The sequence below is a fragment of the Bombina bombina genome, chromosome 2 (genome assembly GCF_027579735.1).
Source record: "Bombina bombina isolate aBomBom1 chromosome 2, aBomBom1.pri, whole genome shotgun sequence".
Taxonomy (NCBI): domain Eukaryota; kingdom Metazoa; phylum Chordata; class Amphibia; order Anura; family Bombinatoridae; genus Bombina; species Bombina bombina.
Genome location: NC_069500.1, coordinates 373,216,351 through 373,239,702, shown reverse-complemented (window position 1 = coordinate 373,239,702; position 23,352 = coordinate 373,216,351). Strand labels below are relative to the sequence as shown.

The following is a 23,352-nucleotide window of genomic DNA, read 5'->3' as shown; positions in this document are numbered from 1 at the left end:
TGGATTCAGAGTATTGTCTCTCAAGGGTATCGAATAGGATTCAGAGTAAGACCTGCTGTGAGAAGATTTTTTTTTCTCTCACACATTCCAGCAAATCCAGTGAAGTCTCAGGCTTTTCTGGAGTGTGTTTTTAGATCTAGAGCTTTCAGGGGTAATCATACCAGTTCCTTTTCAGGAACATGGTCTGGGGTTTTATTCAAATCTATTTATTGTCCCAAAGAAAGAAAATTTAATTCAGGCCAGTTCTGGATCTGAAATTTTTTTAATCGTTTTGTAAAAGTGCCAACTTTCAAAATGGTGACTATAAGGACTATTCTACCTTTTGTTCAGCAAGGTCATTATATGTCCACGATAGACTTACAGGATGCATATCTTCATATTCCGATTCATCCAGACCACCATCGGTTTTTGAGATTCTCTTTTCTAGACAAGCATTACCAATTTCTGCCTCTACCATTTGGCCTAGCGACAGCTCCAATAATTTTTTCGAAGGTTCTCGGTGCCCTACTCTCTAATCAGATAACAGGGTATTGCAGTCTTTCCTTATTTGGACGATATCTTGGTACTAGCTCAGTCTTTACATTTTGCTGAATCTCACACGAATCAACTAATGTTGTTTCTTCAAAGACATGGTTGGAGGATCAATTTACCAAAACGTTCCTTGATTCCTCAGACAAGGGTCACCTTTTTAGGTTTCCAGATAGATATTAAGAATGTTTACTACACAGAAAAAAATGATGTTCTCTGTAATGAACCTTTTGGGGTATTGAGAACTTTTGTTCTAAAAGTATTGGAGAGATTATTGGAGGAATCTTTGCTACACTTTGCTTTCCTTAAGAAGCTGATGAAGACATACAAATGAAACCATATTATTTCACTTTTTAAACTAGGTTTAGAAAGCCAGGCATCTACTTCATTAGATTGGATTGAAGAAAAGTCAAGTATTCCAAATAAAATGTCTTTTAATTTGCCCTTAAAGGGACAGCAAAGTCAAAATTTAAATGTTCATGATTCAGATAGAGCATGCAATTTTAAACTTTACAATTTACTTATATTATTCAAGTTGCTTTATTCTCTTTCTATCCTCTGTTGAAAAGCATACCTATGTAGGCTTAGGAGCAACAGTGCACTACTTGGAGCTAGCTGTGATTGGTGGCTGCTCATATATGTCTCTTATCATTGACTTACCCGATGTGTTCAGCTAGCTCCCAGTAGTGTGTTGCTGCTCCTTCAACAAGATATATAGCAAGAGAAAGAAGCTAATCTGATAATAGAAGTACATTTAAAAGTTTTTTAAAATTGTATTTGAGTTCTATGTCCATTTAGCAGATTATGCACGAAACATTTTTAAGGCTGAAAAAAACATCAAAAGACCCTGAAAAAATATATGTTCTCCCTTAAAGGGACACTGAACCCAAGTTTTTTCTTTTGTGATTCCGATAGAGCATGCAATTTTAAGCAACTTTCTAATTTACTCCTATTATCAATTTTTCTTCGTTCTCTTGCTATCTTATTTTGAAAAAGGCATCTAAGCTTTTTTTTTTTTTTTTATTCAGCACTCGCCAATCGGCAAGAACAACCCAGGTTGTTAACCAAAAATGAGCCGGCATCTAAACTTACATTCTTGCATTTCAAATAAAGATACCAAGAGAATAAAGGAAATTTGATAAAAGGAGTAAATTAGAAAGTTGCTTAAAATGTCATGCTCTATCTGAATCACGAAAGAAAAAATTTGGGTTCAGTGTCCCTTTAATATAATTTAATCTTTGGCCTACTATTTCACACCCTAAAGTGTTATGGAAAGCTTTTCCGAAAAGGTTAATGCATCAACTCTCCTACAGTTTTTACTTGATTACTGCCAACAACGTTTACATTTTAGCACTTTAAAGGGGCAGGCCTCTGCTATTCTTTATTTTAAAAAGTTGAGCAGGTTTCGGTGGAAAGCAAAATTTGTATTCATTATTCGACAGCAGAACAGAAAAATGTTTTTTTTTTTTTTTAAACTCTCAGGAATGGTTTAAAGGCATTAAGGGGAGATCAGTAATATGCATTATGTTAAGAAGACTCAGTAAAATAAGCTGTTGATTTCTCTCCATGCTGGTGAGTTTAGCCAAGAAAACTAGAAATTTAAATCCAAAATTCCGTATTTTTTTCACTCATGCCCTAGCTAATACTTAAAGGAACATTATACACTAGATTTTTCTTTGAATCAGTTTGTTTGTAGATGATCCATTTATATAGCGCATGCAGTTTTGTTTTTTAAAAAATGGATAGTTTTGCTTATTTTTAATCAGTGTCCTAACCAAGCCCCAAAGTTTTAGGAGAATACCGACGTATACCTTCTTCAGCTTGCTTCTATTTGTCTAAAGGGTCTTTCATATGCAAAGGAAGGGGGAGTGTCTATTTCCCACTTACAGTGGGTGTTCCAGTAATATTTTAAACAGAGCTAAACTAGAAGCTTCTATGTCAGTTTTTAAACTGTTATATACTGGATTTTTATATCAGTATCTGTGCGTATTATTCTTTATTTTAGTGTCTATTACATGCAGTTATAAAGTTGAAAATTGGAGTATACTGTCCCTTTAAGAGTGTCTCTCTTAACTAATATCCTTTCCAATGATGTACATTTAATGTAAAACATTGGGATTTATAAATGGAGTTTAAGGGGAGTTTGTGATCATATTTAAGTGCTTAACTCAGCGGCTCCGGCCACCCATGGCACATCGACCTTCTACCAATGAGGTGCTGCTTGCAGCTCTGAACCAATAGCTGTGCGTGCATAGAGAACCCTGTCAGTTGACATGCACGGCTATTGGTTCAGAGGTGCAAACGTCACCTCATTGAAGGAGACGGGTAGGCGGTCGTAGCCGTTGAGTTTAGCGCTGTGCCACGGCACAGAAACAGTGAGTTTTTTTAGCACCCCCCTTTTTTTTTTTTTATAGATATGATCACTTAAATTCCCCTTGATTTTTAGTGATGGTAAATCCTAGCATTTGTTAAACGATTGGAATTACCATCACTTTTGTTATTTTCTTGTTTTAAAATGTCCTCATGTAGACTAAATAGATCTATTTTATGCTATTTTCTAACTGTTCAACCTTATCAAATATGTTTGTTTATAAGATCTAGCCTACAAACCCAGGTAAGGTACTTTTAATAAACATTTTTGCTACTATAACCTGTCAACCTTTTATAATTTTTCATAGGCTGTGTTTATTTTCCATTTAGGGTTGTTTCTTATCAAATACGATATGAAGGCAATGTGTCTGATGAAACTAAAATCAAGTTTATGACTGATGGTGTTCTGCTTAAAGAAATTCAGAAGGTAAGGTTGTGTTATAAAATGCCTCTTTTTTATTATGTTATAAGCTTAGTACTTAAGCTGCAGGAGAAAAGGATGTGGTGCAGGGAAAGATTATTTTAATAATTGGGTTGTGTACTAGCAAGGTCTGCTTTCATTTGTAAGTTTTTTTTTTTTTTTTCCCCCTTTCACAAAAGTTTAACGTATTAGAATGGCCTTCTCCAGAAGAGTTTTCCAGCCTGAAATACCAATTTCCATCTAAAGGGGATGAGAGTCCACGGCTTCATTCATTACTTGTGGGAATTAAGAACCTGGCCACCAGGAGTTTGCAAAGACAACCCAGCCAAAGGCTTAAATACCTCCCCCACTCCCCTCATCCCCCAGTCATTCTTTGCCTTTCGTTACAGGAGGATGGCAGGGGAGTACCGGAGTTTCGGAGTAGTCTCTTATGGAGGGTAGTACTCTTCGCAGTGGGACTGGAGTTTTAAGTAGTCCTGTCAGCCTCTCAGTGAGAGCATGGGTGAAAGCTTGAGTCCGGAGATGCAGGGAGAGTCTTTTTGCGAAATCATCCCGACTCATATTAACAGCTCCATAAGCAATCAGCGTTGACGAGTTTCGCTGCCTACTTTCTTCACTCAAGTCCATGTCAGGAGCGAGGCTACTAACCTGTCACACTTGAAGGGCCGTGTTCCTGTTCCATGGCGTAGATTCTGGTAAGATAGTTTCATTTTTTTATTAATAATGATAACATAGAAGACGGGGTCACAGTGTGGCGCCTTTTCATCTTTACAGAATCAGGGGTTAATATTCCTGGAAGGGGGATTATTGAACAGGGGGGGGGGGTTATACATGATATTGTTTATTGTGTCATTACTGCGTTAGTGTCACACCTCTAATATTAACTAGATAGTGATATGTAGTGGTTCAGTAAATATTTTAGTAACACTAGTATTTAAATCTGAATATGTTATTTTGTGACAGAAAAGGCAACAACTATGCACTATAGGGAAAAGTTGCCCTTCTGTCTTTTTATAGACACAAGGTTAAATCAGAGAATCACAGCGGTTAATGTGGTCGTTTTGGTGGCAGATTCAGATAACACAAAGAGATGAGTTTAAGGAAATATTTGAATGAATAAACAATCCGTATAGGAGCTTAATACCTAGGCCGTTTTGTAAGGTATACCTATACACTTTAACTAGGAACAGTAATTTAACATACGACCTGAAATAGCAGTGCAGGAATCGGCAGTCTGTTTGGAACTCAGTTGTAGCGCTGACCGGAGTGTGCAGGAAACTCTGTGTAGGCGTCTGGGATAGTGAGACAAGGCGGAGCAGCGGCTGCAGCTGATGACAACAGCGATAGTGAAGTTAAAGTGGAAAGAAGTTTCTCCTACGGAAAGGCTGCGATGCAGATTCAAACAGGATACTGTGCCAAACAACTTAACAGGTTCCCGGTTCTAAGTATGCAGCAAGTAAATGTAGTGAGGCAAGAGTATGAAAATGAGGCTTCCTAGGAAACGTTCCTCATTAATCCAGCAATTCGTATAGGAAGGAAGAGCCTTCTAAAGGGAAAGGTGTATTGCAATTAAAGGGACAGGTAGTAATGTGCAAAGACAGTAAAGAATCCTGACATAGTCCCCCTAAAAAAGGAACCGCAATCAGGGTTCCGTCTATGAAATATTGGTACTAATCTGGGGGCATTAAGGTTGGTGGCTGGCTCCCAGGAGTCTTCTGCATGATCATAACCTTTCCAATGGACTAAATATTCAAGGATGCCACGGTGCCTGCAGGAATATAATATACTGTGAACCTCATACTCTGTGTCAAGAGATGTGGAGATTGGAACTATTGTAGGGTTTGAGTCTGGGTTATGACAGGGTTTGATCAAGGAGACGTGAAAGGTAGGATGCAGTTTATATGAATCTGGCAGTTGCAGGGTAACGGTAACAGGGTTAGGGAGAGCAATTATAGGAAATGGTCCTATGAACAATCTACTAAGTTTCCTAGACGGCGTTTGCAGTCTGATATTCTTGGTTGACAACCAGACCTTTTGTCTGATGCTGTAAGAAGGCCGAGGTCTATGTCTTAGATCATAGTATGTCTTCTGTGTAGATTGTGCATGTTGGATGTTGTTCTGGATAACAGAGAAATTTTGAGTAATGTCATTGATGAGATTGTTAACTTTAGGACAGGTTGCCTCTACACGAGGGTAGTAGTTCATCCGAGGATGTAACCCATAATTTATGAAGAATGGGGATTGATTGGTAGTTGAGCTTTTTGCATTAATATATGCAAACTCTGCAAGCGGAAGATAGGTGGCCCAATCATGCTGTTGGTGTGAACAGTAGCATCGTAAGAACTGTTCTATCCATTGGTTCGTCCTCTTGGTTTGGCCGTTGATCTGTGGGTGATAGGAGGTGGTCAATTTCTGGGTGATATGTAAAGCCTTGCAGAGTTGTTTCCAAAATGTAGAGGTAAATTGGGACCCCCTATCACTAAGAATTGAAGTAGGTAAACCATGTAAGTGTACTATCTCCTTAATGAATATTTCTGCTGTCTGTTGAGCAGTCGGAATTGCTGATAGTGGCAGGAAATGTGCCATTTTAGAGAACATGTCTACGACTACAAAAATAGTTGAAACATCCGTCCATGGAGCCTTTGGAACCGGGTAAGGCTGTAGGAGACCGACTGGCAGTTGATGGGAAGCTTTTGAGGTGGAACATACTGAACATTTGGCAACATATTCCTTGACAAAAGAGGTCATTGAAGGCCACCAACAGAAACGCTGTAACAGCTCTAGAGTTTTCGGATACCCTAAATGTCCAGCAAGAGGGGAGTTATGGGTGGAATTCACTACTTCTAATCTCATGACATCAAGGATATAAAGTTTTGTGTTATACTACAGTAAACCATCATCCAACTGTTAAAGTAATTGTGAGGGATTAGAAAGATCTTTTTTAATCACCTTAATAGTTTGGAAAAGGATACCCAAGAAGTTGTCCTTGGAGATGACTGTAGAGGGTTTGTTATGGACCAATGGTTTGGTATCCATTCTTGAAAGAGCATCAGCCTTCCCGTTCCTTTTGCCAGGTCGGTAGGTGATAACTAAATCGAAACGCGAAAAGTAGAGACTCAAACGTAATTGTTGTGCGGACAATGTTATACAGTGCTGTAAGTATTGAAGATTCTTATGATCTGTTAACACTATAATAGGCTGAGAAGCGCCTTTGAGTAAGTGTCGCCATTGTTCGAATGAGCTTTTAAGTTTAAGTTCTTTTTCCCCTACGGGGTAGTTTCTCTCAGCTTGTGTCATGACCCTAGAATAAATGCCACTGGGTGCATGATATCTTTTACTGAATGTTTTTGTGAGAGGAGTGCCCTGATGGCAAATTCTGAAGCGTCCACCTCTAGGATGAACTATAAATTTGATTCTGGGAAGCGTAATGCTGGTGCTGTGGTAAAAATAGATTCGAGTTTTTAAAAACCAATTGAATGTTTGAGGTCCAGTGAAATGGTTTGTCGTATTTGGTTAAGTCAGTCAATGGTTTAGCTACAGCTGCGAAGTTATGTATAAATTTGCAATAGAAATTCGCAAAACAAAAGTAATCTCTGGACTTCCTTTCGTTTAGAGTAGGCCAATGCATAACTGCTTGAATTTTTGTGTCTTCCATCATGATACCGTTTTCTGATATACGGTAACCTAGAAAGGAAACCTGTTTAGCATTAAATGTACACTTTTCTAATTTTGCATAAAGTCTATGACTACGTAATCTGGCTAGTACAGTTCTGACGTGAGTGATGTGTTGTTCCTACATCTTAGAAAAGATTTAAAATGTATAGGTAAACCACAATGAATACATCCAGAATATCCCTAAAAATGTTGTTTATAAAACATTGGAATGTCGCCGGAGCGTTACAGAGTCCGAAAGGCATAACGGTATATTCAACAACCTGTAGCGAGTACGGAAAGATGCCAGCCAATCATCACCGGCTCTAATTCTTACGAGGTTATAGGCTCCTCTGAGGTCCAATTTGGGGAAGACGACAGTACCACGTAACCTCTCAATCAGTTCAGGGGTAATGGGTAACAATTTTTTCGAGTCCTCTTATTGAGTTCCCGATAATCTATTATGGGTCTTAAAGAGTTGTCCTTATTTTTTACAAAAAAAAATACCTGCCCCTGCTGTGGATGTAGAGGGTCTAATGAAGCCTTTGCTTAGGTTGTCCTGTATATAATCCTTCAGGTGTTCCAATTCTGGTTTAGAGAGGGGTTAAACATGGCCGTAAGGGATAGAAGCACCTGGGAGGAGGTCTATTGGGCAGTCGTAGGGCCTGTGAGGAGGATGGGTCTCGGCTTCCTTTTTATTGAATACATCAGAAAAATCTGTGTAATTTGTGAGTTCTGGATTGGAAACTAACATGATCTGTTTTAGTGCAGAAATGTGATTCTAGCTGTATAGACCTGTCATGCCAGTTAAAGGTAGGTTGGTGAAGAGTAAGCCAAGCCATACCTGTGTGCTGAAACATCTTTCTCAGCATGTTTTCCAGGTTTTTATCCATGGGCTCTTTAAACGACAAACTATCCTCAAGGGGAATAGTCGTCCGCTTCGCGAGCGTAGACATAGCCCCATCCACCTTAGGGATGGTCCCCCACAGCTCAAGCTGAGAGTCCGGAACAGTTAGTACGTTAAATGAAAGTATTTCTCTATGACAAGTGTGAATACTAATAAGTAATGGTATGGTCTGTTGAGTGATTGGTCCAGAGGAAATAGGTTTACCATCAATTAGATTGACTGAAACAGGGACACTTTTAGTGAGTATAGGTATTTTATTTTTTGATACAAACTCTTTGTCTATGTAGTTACCACAGGCGCCAGTATCTATTCTAGCTTTACCCTCTCTAATCTGGACTGATCCCACTGTAAGAGAAAAAGATAAGGTAATATACAGTATATAGTAGTGCTGCAATTATTTGTGAGTGCAAGAGCAGGTTCAGAAATCATACCAGACTTTGTCTTCTTCAAAATAGGACAAGTCTTCACTTCAGTTCACTAGAAGCGGTAGTAAGCGGTCCTCTGATAAATCCAATGTCTATTGGTGTCTCTGAATCCTTAGGGACAGGTGGAGCTAAAGGATGTTTCCTGTAAGATGAGGTTGTACCAGCTCTCTCCAGGCGACGTTCTCTAAGGCGTCTGTCTATGGTAGTTGAAATATCGAATTAATCCTCCAAACTCTCAGGGATTCCTATACGTGAGAGTTCATCCTTAATGTCATCTGACAATCCTAATCTAAACTGGTTTTTAAGTGATGCTTCATTTCATTCAGACTCCTTGCCATGTATCCTGAACTGGGCAATGTAATCTTCTACGGCATGTCTTCCTTGCCTAAGTGATCGTAAGGAAATCTCTGCAGTGTTCTGCTTTAACGGGTCATCATAGATAGCTGACATAGCCTTTAACAAATTGTTTAGGTAATTTAATATGGGATCGTGGATCCCCTCTTAAATACGAAATAGTCAATACCCTTTATCCTATCTGTAGGATAGGTTTTTGGTTTAAACTCAAAGTAACAAACAAGCATTTTTAAATTCTTTGAAAAGTGACCTGTTACCTGCAAATTCGTCAGGCAAAGACACCTGTGGTTCTGGGCGGGACTCTGTTAGTGTAGGTTTTGCTAAATAAATGTCTCAAACAGTCTTTAACCGTTTGTTTTTCTGTTTGTAAGTCCCTTATTGTCTGGGATAAAACGTCTACCCTTTGGGTGAGGACTACTACCTGGTTAACCACCTCTTGTGGGTCCATAGTGGTAGTAATATTTTTCCTTTATATAAGGCTGGATTAATATGTCGCACCTCTAATATTAACTAGTTAGTAATATGTAGTGGTTCAGTTAATATTTTAGTAACACTAGTATTTTAAATCTGAATATGTTGTTTTGTGACAGAAAAGGCAACAACTATGCACTATAGCGAAAAGTTGCCCTTCTGTCTTTTTATAGCCACAAGGTTAAATCGGAGAATCACAGCGGTTAATCTGATGTGGTAGTTTTGGTGGCAGATTCAGATAGCACAAAGAGATGAGTTTAAGGAAATATTTGAATGAATAAACAATCCGTATAGGAGCTTAATACCTAGGCCGTTTTGTAAGGTATACCTATACACTTTAACTAGGAACAGTAATTTAACATACGACCTGAAATAGCAGTGCAGGAATCGGCAGTCTGTTTGGAACTCTGTTGTAACACTGACCGGAGCGTGCAGGAAACTCTGTGTAGGCGTGGGGGAAGCCGGAGCAGCGGCTGCAGCTGATGACGTCAGCTGAGACAGCGATAGTGAAGTTAAAGTGGAAAGAAGTTTCTCCTACGGAAAGGCTGTGATGCAGATTCAAACAGGATACTGTTCCAAACAACTTAACAGGTTCCCGGTTCTAAGTATGCAGCAAGTAAAGGTACTGAGGCAATGAGAATGAGGCTTCCTAGGAAACGTTCCTCATTAATCCAGCAATTCGTATAGGAAGGAAGAGCCTTGTAAAGGGAAAGGTATTGCAATTAAAGGGACAGGTAGTAATGTGCAAAGACAGGAAAGAATCCTGACAGGTGCGAGATGAGGCTCTGGCAATGTGTGGAACTTTCAGGTTACTTGCGGAAACTTTGAACAACCATTTTTAGGCGCGTTTTTCCCTAGTGCAGGGGCGGTCCTGCCAGGCATTCCATGTTACTGAGTGAAGGCTATCTATCCTTTCCTGTTGATCTGTAGCGCAGGAGACTTAGCAGTTTCTGTAGTCCGGGTCCTAGGAGGTGGTGAGTGACCCAGCCATTGGTGGTATAAAGGTGCCTTTTAATAAATAAAGTTAGTCCAGCCAAACGCGCAAGCGATAGAGGACTCTGTGATTCCTAAGCTTGACAAGGTATACGAGGAAAGGGTAGTACCTCAGTCTTTCCCGTTAAGATAGCTAATATTATTAAGAACGAATGGGAGCAATTAGGTTCTTCCTTTTCCCCTTCTTTTAAAAAACTGTTCCCTGTTCCGGACTCTCAGCTTGAGCTGTGGGGGACCATCCCTAAGGTGGATGGGGCTATGTCTACGCTCGCGAAGCGGACGACTATTCCCCTCGAGGATATTTTGTAGTTTAAAGAGCCCATGGATAAAAAGCTGGAAAACATGCTGAGAAAGATGTTTCAGCACACAGGGTTTGTTTTTCGGCCAGCAGCGGCCGTTGCTGGTGCTGCAACATATTGGTGTGAATACCTGTGTGAAATGGTTGAGGGGGAGACATCCATCGACGAGATACAGGAGAAGATTAAGGCGCTGATGATCGCCAATTCTTTTATTTGCGATGCCAAAATGCAAATTATTCGCCTGAATGCTAAGGTGTCTGGTTTTTCTGTTTTTTTTTTTTGTTTTTGTTTTTTTTAAACATATTTTTATTGAGGTTGAAAACAGGTTACAACATACATGTCATGCTTCAAGAAGTATGTTAATACAGGAGAGAGTAAACAGAACAAAATCATGTCCAATATACTTTCAGAGATATAGTCACAACCATTGTAACACAAAGAAATTTAAACATACAGAACAAGTACCTCGCATTTTCAAATTAAGTTTTGCGTTGAACCATTCTGAAGGTATGCATGACTAATTATATAAGATAGATAATCAAGGGATTCCCTTATATCTTGAAACAATCCATAGTCATACTGTATACTTATGTTACCGCTTCAATGAATTTAATGAGTGCTACATTGGTATTCGTAAGACTCAAGGGAAACGTATTATAAACATGCATGATTAGTCTTATAGTAGAGAAAATAAAGAAAATAAAATGAAGAGATTCCATAGGGGCTATAAGAAGATTTGAGTATACATAGGAGTAATCTCACACCTTCGAACTCTACTACAATACTTAGGAACATTCTGTAGACATATAGAGCTAGTGCTACAATATAGGTGAGATTAAGGGATGTCACATTAATACTTTTACTATTTAGAGTTGCGGGACGTGCCAGATAAACCTGAAGGTATGCATGAATAGTTTTATAAAATAGAAAATTAAGGGATTCCCTTACATCTTGAAACAGTCCATAGTCATACTGTATACTTGTGTTACCGCATAAATGAGTTTAATGGATGCTGCGTTAATACTTGTAAGTCTCATGGGAAACATTTTATAAACATGCATGACTAGTTTTGTAATAGAGAAAATAAAGAAAATAAAATAGAGAGATTCCCTAGGGTCTACAAGAGGATTTGAGTGTACATAGGAGGAATCTCACAACTTCGAACTCTATTACTATACTTTGAAACATTCTGTAGACATATATAACTAGTGGCATTACATAGGTGAGACTAAGGAATGTCACATTAATACTTTTACTATTTAGAATTGCGGTACATGCCAGAAAAAACGCGTGAGTGGCCCTCCTGAACTAGGAGGTACATTATCTAGAGATGGGGGGGGGAGGAGGTGGTCATTTGAATGTAATTGGTAATATAGACTAAAAACTTTGGCAAGAGGATAATTGTTAATAATAAAGATTAACAGAGGAGTAGCTCAGCATATAGGGAGATTTAAAGTAATATATAGACATTTGATACCTGTCTAAATGGGGAAGGAGCTAATTCTTGTCAGATTATCTTTATGTCTAAGATAGTGGAATCTAGTAAACAAAAAACATTGGCATATATATATAGTGTGATAAGGGAGATTATGGTTAAAAGTGGTAATACAGGTCCAGCCTGCACTAAAAGGCATTGAGGCAAATTAGAGAGGTGGGGGGGAACAGTAGCTTGAGCCAGGTAAGCAGATAACTAAATCAGGTGGGTTCCATAGAGTGGCTAGAGTAAAGGCTAGAGTAAAGGGATCACCTGGGGAGCTGTACGATTAATATGCAAGTTGCCTGTGACACTAAATATAAACTGCGCTAGACTATGGAGGAATCCAGGATATTGTTATTGTGGAGCCAAATTAAATTAAATAACGCTACTGGGTTTAGTGCTGGGAGTCAATCTAGCGGAGCTCTTAATGGAGAGTGAATCTTGTTAAAGGGATTAAAGGTTATACCAATTATTCTGAGAATTTGGTGCAGTGTCTGAGAAAGAGGAAGTATGATTATATACAGACAGCAAATTCAACAGCTGAAGGCAAGAGCGTAGCTGCAGCAACATTACTTCTATGAGAGTGCGGGATAGGGGCATAAATCAGATTATATAGCAATAAGATATCTAAACTTCCCTGCTAATTGGATATGGGCCCTATACCCAACAACAGGTTAGTGTGCTAGAAGGTGTAGGTCTACCTCACCTTAAGACGCAAGTGAGTTGCCCCATTCTTGGGTATACAATATGTAAGCAGCTGTCATATTTTCATTAAGTTTACAGTGTTCAGAGCTTGTATGGTATAAAAACTAAACCCTCCAGCTAGACATAGCAAAGATAAATTAAACATGGAGAACTAGGGCCACCATGGTCCTAACACTTATATACTAGGATGAGCTATATAAGGAATATTAGAACTAATCCTGTTACACTGCACATAAATTATTACATACTGTGTTCTGCCCTCTTCATCACCTATAGGCATAAAAGAAACAAAGAAAACAAAAAAAAACTCAGCATATAGAATAGCCCTTCTGCAGGTCATTGCAAACTGCTCCTTTTGCCCAGAAGGCTAAATCATAGAATTTGCAGTTTAGATGTCCATTTGTGGTACAGTTCCTCTGGAGATATAAGAAAATGTTCAAATAGTTGGATTGACTCTGGACATCAACTGAATATGAGCCCCAACTCGAAGGGTGAACAACAAAGTTCTAATTGTGACGCAGAGCCGGGCTATATAGATAATAAAAAGTAGACTGGTCCAGAGATAAAGAGGCAATTTATGTTTTCAACCGCTTAGCCAATGCCCATTTTAAGGCCTCTTTGCGCCCAAGACGTTAAGTGACCATGACACCATGCAGCTCCCTGTGACCAGGAGGATTGAGGCAGGTAACGCTGTCTCCTTGTGAGAGAAAACTGTTGCGTTGCTGCAATGTGGGGCGATACTTGAGAGTGTTCATAATGCTTAACTTTACCATGTAAAGGCCCTTGCCGGATGCGGGGAGGTAGTGGTCGCGAGCCTTGTGGGAATGGCTCTGACACTGGCCAAGGATATCCCTTCGTCACAGTGCTGCGGTCTGCCCCCTCTAATAATGCATAGGCACGGTCAACATTGTTTGGGGATCGCAGGTTCTCATTGATAGGAGTTACTGCTATGCAGAGTTCTGCTGTCTTGCGTGTCCCTTCCAGAGAGATCCGTTCTTGATGCGGAGGGGATGTCAGATTTTGCGATCCCTGGTCTTTCCCTAACTCCGGGGCTTCATGACAAGTGCGCGAGTGAGTAGCGTGGGCTACTAGCGCTGTGACTATCTGTCGGGGCTCCATTATAACTTGGCAACCAAAAACGCTTCCACAACTGTCTAAAAGGACATGCATCTGCCACAGAATGTGCTCCGCATCCTCCATAATCAGATAGGACAGTAGATCCTTAAGTTAGAGATCAGAAGTGAAAGCCTTTAGCTCCTTATTAAATGTGCTGTGTAGGCCGTAAAATGGCTGCCTCAGATCGCGTGTTCAGTGCTGAGCGCACTCAGGTTATGAAGGTCCGTTTTTGTAAAATTACACACACCAAGGATCATTGCTGAGAGCAGCTGCAGTTACTGGTCTTCCCTAATGAGCATAAGAGTAAATAAAAGGTCACAGACGGCCGCAAAGCTTAATTTTTTTATGTATTTGTTCAGAGCTGTGGAGATATGCGACCGTCTTGCTTCAAAGTTGGCTCCGCCCCTGGTTTTTCTGTTTTAGCGTGCAGGGCTCTGTGGCTAAAATCTTGGTCTGTGGACATGACCTCTACGGCGAGGCTGTTGTCCCTGCCTTTTCAAGGAAAGATCCTGTTCGGTCCAGGATTGGATTAGATTTTATCCACGGTTACCGGAGGCAAGGGAGCTTTCCTACCGCAGTATAAGAAGGGTAAGCCTAAAGGATCTACTATTTCATCCCTTTCGTGCGGACAAGGCCCAGCGCCAGCAACCCCCCGCAAGAGAGGACCAGTCCAAGGGATCTTGGAATCCGGCTCAATCTTGGAACAAGTCTAAGCAGAGCAAGAAGCTCGCCGAGACGAAATCGACATGAAGGGGCGGCCCCCAATTGGTCTCCAGACCACGTAGGGGGCAGAATTTCTCTATTCTCAGACGCATGGTTGCAGGACGTTCAGGACCCTTGGGTTCTAGAAGTGGTCTCCCAGGGTTACAGGATTGGGTTCAGATCCCATCCGCCCGAAGGCAGATTCCTCCTGTCAAACCTGTCTTCAAGACCAGAGAAGAGAGAGGCCTTTCTAGAGAGTGTAAGAGATTTCACCTCTCTCTGGGTTATTGTACCAGTACCCCTAGCAGAAAGGAGTCTAGGCTACTATTCCAACCTTTTTGTGGTTCCAAAGAAGGAGGGCACGTTTTGCCTGATTCTGAACCTAAAGTGTTTAAACAGGTTTCTGAGTGTTCCGTTGTTCAAAATGGAAACTATCAGATCTATTCTGCCACTAGTTCAAGAGGGACAGTTCATGACAACTGTAGGCTTGTGTCTCTCTTTCATAGGTGCAACCCGGATTGTCCCAGACCTTGACCCACGCTGTTGTTCCTTATTAGGGGGGCTCTGTAAGGGTTTAGGTTGCATCTCTGTACCTTTAAGCACCTGCTTATTTAAGGCACCTCCTACCTATGCACCAATGCTGCTTAATTGAGTTTGCTGACAGCTACATCGTGTGGACAGTCACATCTCTGAATGCTGCTGGCAGTCTCTACTAAATTCAGCTCCAACCTATTCCCTTTAGAGGATTCCTCAAGCAGTTACTAACCTCTTCATTGCTCCCTGCTCCGGTAAATTACAGGTTCAGCTCCTTTGCTTCTACATTAGCTGTGTCTGTGCGGTACACGCTGCCGCTTACGTCCACCTGTCTTGCCCTTCAATACTCCAAGAGCCCGTCGGTGGCTCAATGTATGGAGGTGATAGGTCTCATGTTGTTAAGCATAGATGTCATCCCATTCGCCAGGTTCCATCTCAGACCTCTTCAATTGTGCATGTTGAGACAATGGAACGGCAATCATTCAGATCTATCACAGCTGATAATCATGGATGCTCGGACTTGGAACTCCCTCTCTTGGTGGATTTGTCCGGAGCAACTGTCCATGGGGACATCCTTCTTGCGACCTTCCTGGAAGATTGTCACCACGGATGCCAGTCTGACAGGATGGGGAACCGTTTGGGGTGCCAGGATTGCACAAGGAAGGTGGTCCAGGGAGGAGTCTCTCCTTCCGATTAACATCCTAGAACTACGAGCAATTTACAATACTGTGAAGGCATGGCCTTCACTTGAGTTGGTCAGTTTCATCAGATTCCATTCTGACAACATTACCATCGGGGGGTACGAGGAGCTCCCTCGCGATAAGAGAGGTGTCTCAGGATTCTGGAGTAGGCAGAGTCCCACAACTGCTCGCTCTCAGTGATTCACATTCCTGGTGTGGACAACTGGGAAGCGGATTTTCTCAGCAGACAATCCTTCCATCCGGCGGGATGGTCCCTTCACCCTGAGGTGTTTGCGGAGATTTGTCACAGATGAGGAGCGCCGGGGAGATCTCATGGCTACCAGACTCAATTGCAAGCTACCTCGATACGGGTCGAGGTCCAGGGATCCCCAGGCAAACATGATAGATGCCTTAGTGGTTCCTTTGGGATTCAGCCTAGCTTACATTTTTCCACCGTTACCACTTCTACCTCGCGTAGTGACACGCATCAAACAGGAGCGGCCCCTGGCCATTCTGAGTGGCCGCGGAGGACATGGTTTGCGGATCTGGTGGGGATGTCATCCTCTCTGCCATGGAGGTTACCCTGTTGCAGGGATCTGCTGTCACAGGGCCCCTTTCAGCATCAAAATCTAGATTCTCTGATGCTGACTGCGTGGAGATTGAACACCTAGTCTTAGCCAAGAGAGGATTTTCAGAAAGTGTGATTGATACTCTAATTCAGGCAAGGAAGCCAGTCACACGTTGCATCTACCATAAGGTGTGGATGACTTACTTGTCCGGGTGTGAGAAGCATGGATATCCTTGGCACAAGGTGAAGGTATCCAGGATTCTGTCCTTTCTCCAAGATGGAGACAGATTTCGGCATTATCAGTTTTTGTTGCATAGAAGACTTGCTGAGCTCCCTGACATTCAATCTTTTGTTCAGGCTCTGTCTAGAATCAGGCCTGTCTTTAGACAGTCGACTCCCCCTTGGAGCTTAAACTTAGTCCTTAAGGTTTTGCAGAGGGTTCAGTTTGAACCTATGCATTCCATAGACATTAAGGTTCTGTCCTGGAAGGTTCTCTTCCTGTTGGCTATTGCATCGGCACACAGGGTATCTGAACTAGCTGCCTTGCAATGTGAACCTCCTTATCTGGTGTTTTATGCGGATAAGGCTGTACTTCGCACTGGATTGGGTTTCTCCCCAAGGTGGTGTCTAACCGTAACATCAATCAGGAAATAGTTGTTCCTTCTTTGTGTCCTAACCCTTCTTCTTCAAAGAAGAGGTTACTTCATAACCTTGATGTGGTTTGTGCCTTGAAGTTCTATCATCAGGCTACAAAGGATTTCAGACAGTCTACATCTCTTTTTGTGGTGTATTCTGGGAAGCGCAAAGGGCCTCTGCTACTTTATCTTTTTGGTTGAGGAGCTTGATTCGCTTGGCTTATGAGATAGCAGGACATAAGCCTCCTCAAAGGATCATGGCTCATTCGACTAGAGCTGTGGCTTTATCTTGGGCCTTCAAGAATGAGGCCTCTGGAGCAACTTTGCAAGGCAGCTACCTGTTCCTCCTTACACACTTTTACTAAGTTTTACAAATTTGAAGTTTTTGCTCCTGCGGAAGCTGTTTTTGGGAGACAGGTTCTGCAGGCTGTGGTGCCCTCAGATTAGGGTCCGCCTTTTACCCTCACGGTTTCATTCAGTGTCCTCTAGAGCTTGGACAAGTAATGAATGAAGCCGTGGACAGTCCTCCCCTTTAGATGAAAAACAAAAATTGTGCTTACCTGATAATTTCATTTCCATCGAGGGGAGGAGAGTCCTCGGCTCCCGCATGTATCTCCATTGGGCGGCCCTAAATTTAATAATCTCCTGTCATTTTTTTTTTACCCTGATAATTCTGCTACTGTTCCTGGTTACCTCGGCAGAATGACTGGGCGATGAGGGAAATGGGGGGAGGTATTTAAGCCTTTGGCTGGGTTGTCTTTGCCTCCTCCTGGTGACCAGGTTCTTAATTCCCACAAGTAATGAATGAAGCCGTGGACTCTCCTCCCCTCGATGGAAATGAAAATATTAGGTAAGCATAATTTATATTTTCTTTCCTATGGAATGGAGAGTCCATGACTTCATTCTAATTACTAGTGGGATATTCACCTCCTGGCCAGCAGGAGGAGGCAAAGAGCACCCCAGCAGAGCTGTTAATTGTCACTTTCCTTACCCATTCTTTGCCTCTATCAACGGGAGGATGACGAAGATGTGTCTGAAGATATTAAATCTTTTAATGGGTTCATTTCCCTTCAAGCAAGGTTTGGGGTCTAGCTGTGTCCATGTCAATCTCTTTAGTAAGAGTAATGGTGTCTTTTTTAGCAGTTAGAAGGCGGCGAGGTAGTCTTTGCTTCACTTCTAACACCAATACTACCCCTTAGTAGAAACAACACTGTTTTTCTTTTTCTACAGGTCCCTGACCGAGTGGGATTTGTCTGTCACACCTAAGAAGCTGTTCCTGCCCTGCAGCTGGATCCACAGGTAAGTGCGTTTGCCTTCTATGTACTGAAGGGCAGCACTTTGGTGGTTAACTTCTCAAGTGGATCTATATTTGAGACACAATATCTCCTTTTATAAAGGATCATGTAGATGGGCAGCTCTGCAGGCTCTTTGTGTATGTGTGGAGGACATAAGAGGTTAATGCATTTCCCCTTAATATGAGGATAAATGAGACTGGGTTAAGGGGTTAATAGAGGCAGAACATTCCTTCACTTTCTGCAATGAGATTTATTTAGTGAAAATCTTTCTGCAGGTAATTTTAAAAATAAAATTCAATTTTAAATTAGGCAGTTACACTAAGGCACCAGTTCAATTGCAATGTGTTGGTTAACTGAAGAATAAAGCAATTTTTAAATGTTTTATAATATAGTGCAGTAGTTGAAAATTGCATTGCAAATTAGCTGCATACAAAAAATAAATTTTAAAATGTGTCGAATAAAATTTGTTTCCTTAACTCTTGGTATAACATAGAAATGTAGCAATAAAAAGATGCAATGCTCATACATCTTATGTTCAGAATAAACAGCTTTGCAGACTGGGAAAGACTAGGGTTTGAAAAAATCTCTGAGAGAATGTTAACAATCATTTCACTGTTTTAAGGAAAACTTACACAGTGCAGCCAGACACTCTGGCACAACTCTGTTTGAATAGAACTGTCTAATGTTGAGCAGCACTACAAAGTGAAAGCACTAACATGTGTCCTGTTCTTTCTGCAGACATGATGCATTTTCTGCGATGACATCTCGGATCACTGTATGTTCTGCCTTGGGAGTGATGAGTTAATACTCCTTTATTTATCAGCCTTTATTTTCAACTTGACAATCAAGGGAGAATATTTAAGAGGACAGAGATCGAAACTTGGTACTTTTAAAGTTAACGGTTCCCTTCAGAAATGCGTGCAAACGCATGCTTTTATTATATGTCACAGTTTCTTTTTCTCTACTCTGCTCACGTGACTCTCTGCTCTTCTGCATTTCTCACTTGAAGAGCGGAGCTTAGTTTGTCAGTGAGTTCTTTCTGTGATGGCTGATTTTTGAAGATCGCATCGTATGTATGAGGAAAAAGTTATCTGATCTGTGCAGATGAGACTCCTTAAGATATTGGGTGGTGCCTCCTGGCCCGGTGCGGTAAGACTCCTCAGTCAGTCTGAGGTTATAGATGGGGCAATTTAGAAATTTGTTTTTACTCTTATCTTGCTATTAGTTTGCTTATCGTTTAGGGATAAGGGAGGTGTTTCTTTCTTGTATATTAGTGGGAATTAAAGAGACAGTCTAGTCCAAAATAAACTTTCATGATTCAGATAGAGAATGTAATTTTAAACAATTTTCCAATTTACTTTTATCACAATTTTTCTTTGTTCTCTTGGTATTCTTATTTAAAAGCTAAACCTAGGAGGTTCATACGCTAATTTCTAAGCCCTTGAAGGCCGCCTCTTCTCTCAGGGCATTTTGACATTTTTCACCACTAGAGGGTGTTAGTTCATGTGTGTCATATAGATAACACACTGCTTACGCACGTGGAGTTCAGGTGAGTTGCGAGTGATTAGACTGGGAGCCAAGAGGTCTAGCTTTGCTGTTCTAGCTTGCAGAGCTCTGTGGTTAAAATCTTGGTCTGCAGATGTATCTTTAATGTCCAAACTTCTGTCTTTACCTTATAAGGGTAAGACCTTATTTGGTCCTGGTCTGGCTGAGATCATTTCCAGAAATTACGGGGGAAAATGGATCTTTCCTACCTCAGGACAAGAAAAATAGAGCTTAGGGTCGCAAGAATTCTAATTTCCGTTCCTTTCGTAACTTTAAGGAACAGAAGTCTTCCTTCTCCTCTTCCAAGCTGGAACAATCCAAGCCTTCTTGGAGGTCCAGTCAGCCTTGGAATAAGGTGAAGCAAGCTAAGAAGCCTTCCTCTGATTCTAAATCAGCATGAAGGGACTGCCCCCGGGTCAGATTTATCCTATCAAGGTTATCTGCAAACCAGGTGAAGAGAGAGGCCTTCTTAAACTGCGTAAAGGACCTATCTTCCCTGGAGGTGATTGTTCCAGTTCCTGTAGAGGAACAGGGTCAAGGATTCTATTCAAATCTTTTTGTGGTTCCTAAAAAGGAAAGAACTTTCCGCTCCATTTTAGACCTAAAGTGTCTCAACAAATTCCTCAGGGTTCCGTCCTTCAAAATGGAAACCAGAAATGGTGAAAAGAAAGACAGCGCCTCATAGTGCAAGTAGGGGTCACAGTGAGAGAATAACAAGTGGAAATATACTCACAAAGATATTGGCACCTTTGTTGAAAGAGGTGCAAATGATCAGACTGATATTTGAATCAGCAGTCAGTACGCTGGAGCCGGATAGTGTCGAAGTTCCCGGATGGGCCGCTGTGGACTCTCCTCCGTGAGTAGAGGCAGAATCCTCTGGTGTTGTGCTGTGTAGGGAAACGGCAAGCGGTTGATCTCTGCGTGTAATAAACACTGGAGAAAAAAATGTTTAAGAAAGCAGTCCTCCAAACGATCGAAGAAATGACAGTCTGCAAATGACAGATAAAACTTGGCAGGCAAGATAAAAGCAGATGATACTGTAGTGGATAAAGTTAAAAACACTTTATTGTGAGAGCTTAAGACGCGTTTCTTGGCCACAAGCTCCTGGCCGTTTCATCAGATAAAATATATATAGTATAGTTATTTTAACTTTATCCACTACAGTATCATCTGCTTTTATCTTGCCTGCCAAGTTTTATCTGTCATTTGCAGACAGTGTCATTTCTTCGATCGTTTGGAGGATTGCTTTCTTAAACACTTTTTTCTCCAGTGTTTACTACACGCAGAGATCAACCGCTTGCTGTTTCCCTACACAGCACGACACCAGAGTATTCTGCCTCTACTCACGGAGGAGAGTCCACAGCGGCCCATCCAGGAACTTCGACACTATCCGGCTCCAGCGTACTGACTGCTGATTCAAATGTCAGTCTGCTCATTTGCACCTCTTTCAACAAAGGTGCCAATATCTTTGTGAGTATATTTCCACTTGTTATTCTCTCACTGTGACCCCTTACTGCTGGAACCTACTTGCACTATGAGGCGCTGTCTTTCTTTTCACCATTTCTAGATTCTGTGTTCTGATCAGACATATTAAAGACCTGCTGCATTGTGAAATTTTTCGGCTCCAAATATTTCAACTGTGACAAGGATTTTCAACCTCGCTTCAGAGACACTGATATCTTTAGTCTTTACTCTCCAGCACCTCATCTATGGGACTCTTATCACGATAAGCTAATTTTTCCTTTTAAATAACTGTTATACTATAAGCATATATATTTCTCCAACATAGGTGTGTCCGGTCCACGGCGTCATCCTTACTTGTGGGATATTCTCCTCCCCAACAGGAAATGGCAAAGAGCCCAGCAAAGCTGGTCACATGATCCCTCCTAGGCTCCGCCTACCCCAGTCATTCTCTTTGCCGTTGTACAGGCAACATCTCCACGGAGATGGCTTAGAGTTTTTTAGTGTTTAACTGTAGTTTTTATTATTCAATCAAGAGTTTGTTATTTTAAAATAGTGCTGGTATGTACTATTTACTCAGAAACAGAAAAGAGATGAAGATTTCTGTTTGTATGAGGAAAATGATTTTAGCACCGTAACTAAAATCCATGGCTGTTCCACACAGGACTGTTGAGAGCAATTAACTTCAGTTGGGGGAACAGTGTGCAGTCTCTTACTGCTTGAGGTATGACACATTCTAACAAGACGATGTAATGCTGGAAGCTGTCATTTTCCCTATGGGATCCGGTAAGCCATGTTTATTAAGATAGTAAATAAGGGCTTCACAAGGGCTTATTAAGACTGTAGACTTTTTCTGGGCTAAATCGATTCATTATTAACACATATTTAGCCTTGAGGAATCATTTATTCTGGGTATTTTGATATGATTATATCGGCAGGCACTGTTTTTGACACCTTATTCTTTAGGGGCTTTCCCTAATCATAGTCAGAGCCTCATTTTCGCGCCGGTATGGCGCACTTGTTTTTGAGGACAGCATGGCATGCAGCTGCATGTGTGTGGAGCTCTGATACATAGAAAAGTCTTTCTGAAGGCATCATTTGGTATCGTATTCCCCTTTGGGCTTGGTTGGGTCTCAGCAAAGCAGATTCCAGGGACTGTAAAGGGGTTAAATATAAAAACGGCTCCGGTTCCGTTATTTTAAGGGTTAAAGCTTCCAAATTTGGTGTGCAATACTTTTAAGGCTTTAAGACACTGTGGTGAAATTTTGGTGAATTTTGAACAATTCCTTCATACTTTTTCGCAATTGCAGTAATAAAGTGTGTTTAGTTTAAAATTTAAAGTGACAGTAACGGTTTTATTTTAAAACGTTTTTTGTGCTTTGTTATCAAGTTTATGCCTGTTTAACATGTCTGAACTACCAGATAGATTGTGTTCTGACTGTGGGGAAACCAAGGTTCCTTCTCATTTAACTATATGTATTTTATGTCATAAAAAAATTTAGTAAAAATGATGCCCAAGATGATTCCTCAAGTGAGGGGAGTAAGCATGGTACTGCATCATCCCCTACTTCGTCTACACCAGTCTTGCCCATACAGGAGGCCCCTAGTACATCTAGTGCGCCAATACTCCTTACTATGCAACATTTAACGGCTGTAATGGATAATTCTATCAAAAACATTTTAGCCAATATGCCCACTTATCAGCGAAAGCGCGACTGCTCTGTTTTAGAAAATTCTGTAGAGCATGAGAACGCTGATGATATGGTTTCTGAAGGGCCCCTACACCAGTCTGAGGGGGCCAGGGAGGTTTTGTCTGAGGGAGAAATTTCAGATTCAGGAAACATTTCTCAACAAGCTGAACCTGATGTGATTAATTTTAAATTTAAGTTGGAACATCTCCGCGCTCTGCTTAAGGAGGTGTTATCCAATTTGGATGATTGTGATTATCTGGTCATTCCAGAACCACTATGTAAAATGGAAAAGTTCTTAGAGGCCCCGGGGCCCCCCGAAGCTTTTCCTATATCCAAGCGGGTGGCGTACATTGTTAGTAAAGAATGGGACAGGCCCGGTATACCTTTAGTACCTCCCCCCATATTTATAAAATTGTTTTCCTATAGTCGACCCCAGAAAGGACTGATGGCAGACAGTGGCGGTCAGGGGCGGTTTCTACTCTACACAAGCGCGCCACTATACCCATAGAAGATAGTTGTGCTTT

At 41.2% G+C, this 23,352-nt stretch overlaps 1 protein-coding gene across 1 annotated transcript in view; it reads left to right on the top strand.

Annotated features, from left to right (window-relative positions):
- Positions 1-23,352, top strand: part of DHX37 (DEAH-box helicase 37) — a 324,396-nt gene that overhangs the window by 49,834 nt on the left and 251,210 nt on the right. Inside the window, exon 8 of the mRNA XM_053701847.1 lies at positions 3,229-3,325. Within this exon, the coding sequence (XP_053557822.1) occupies positions 3,229-3,325 (97 nt within the window). The remainder of the gene's footprint in view (positions 1-3,228; positions 3,326-23,352) is intronic.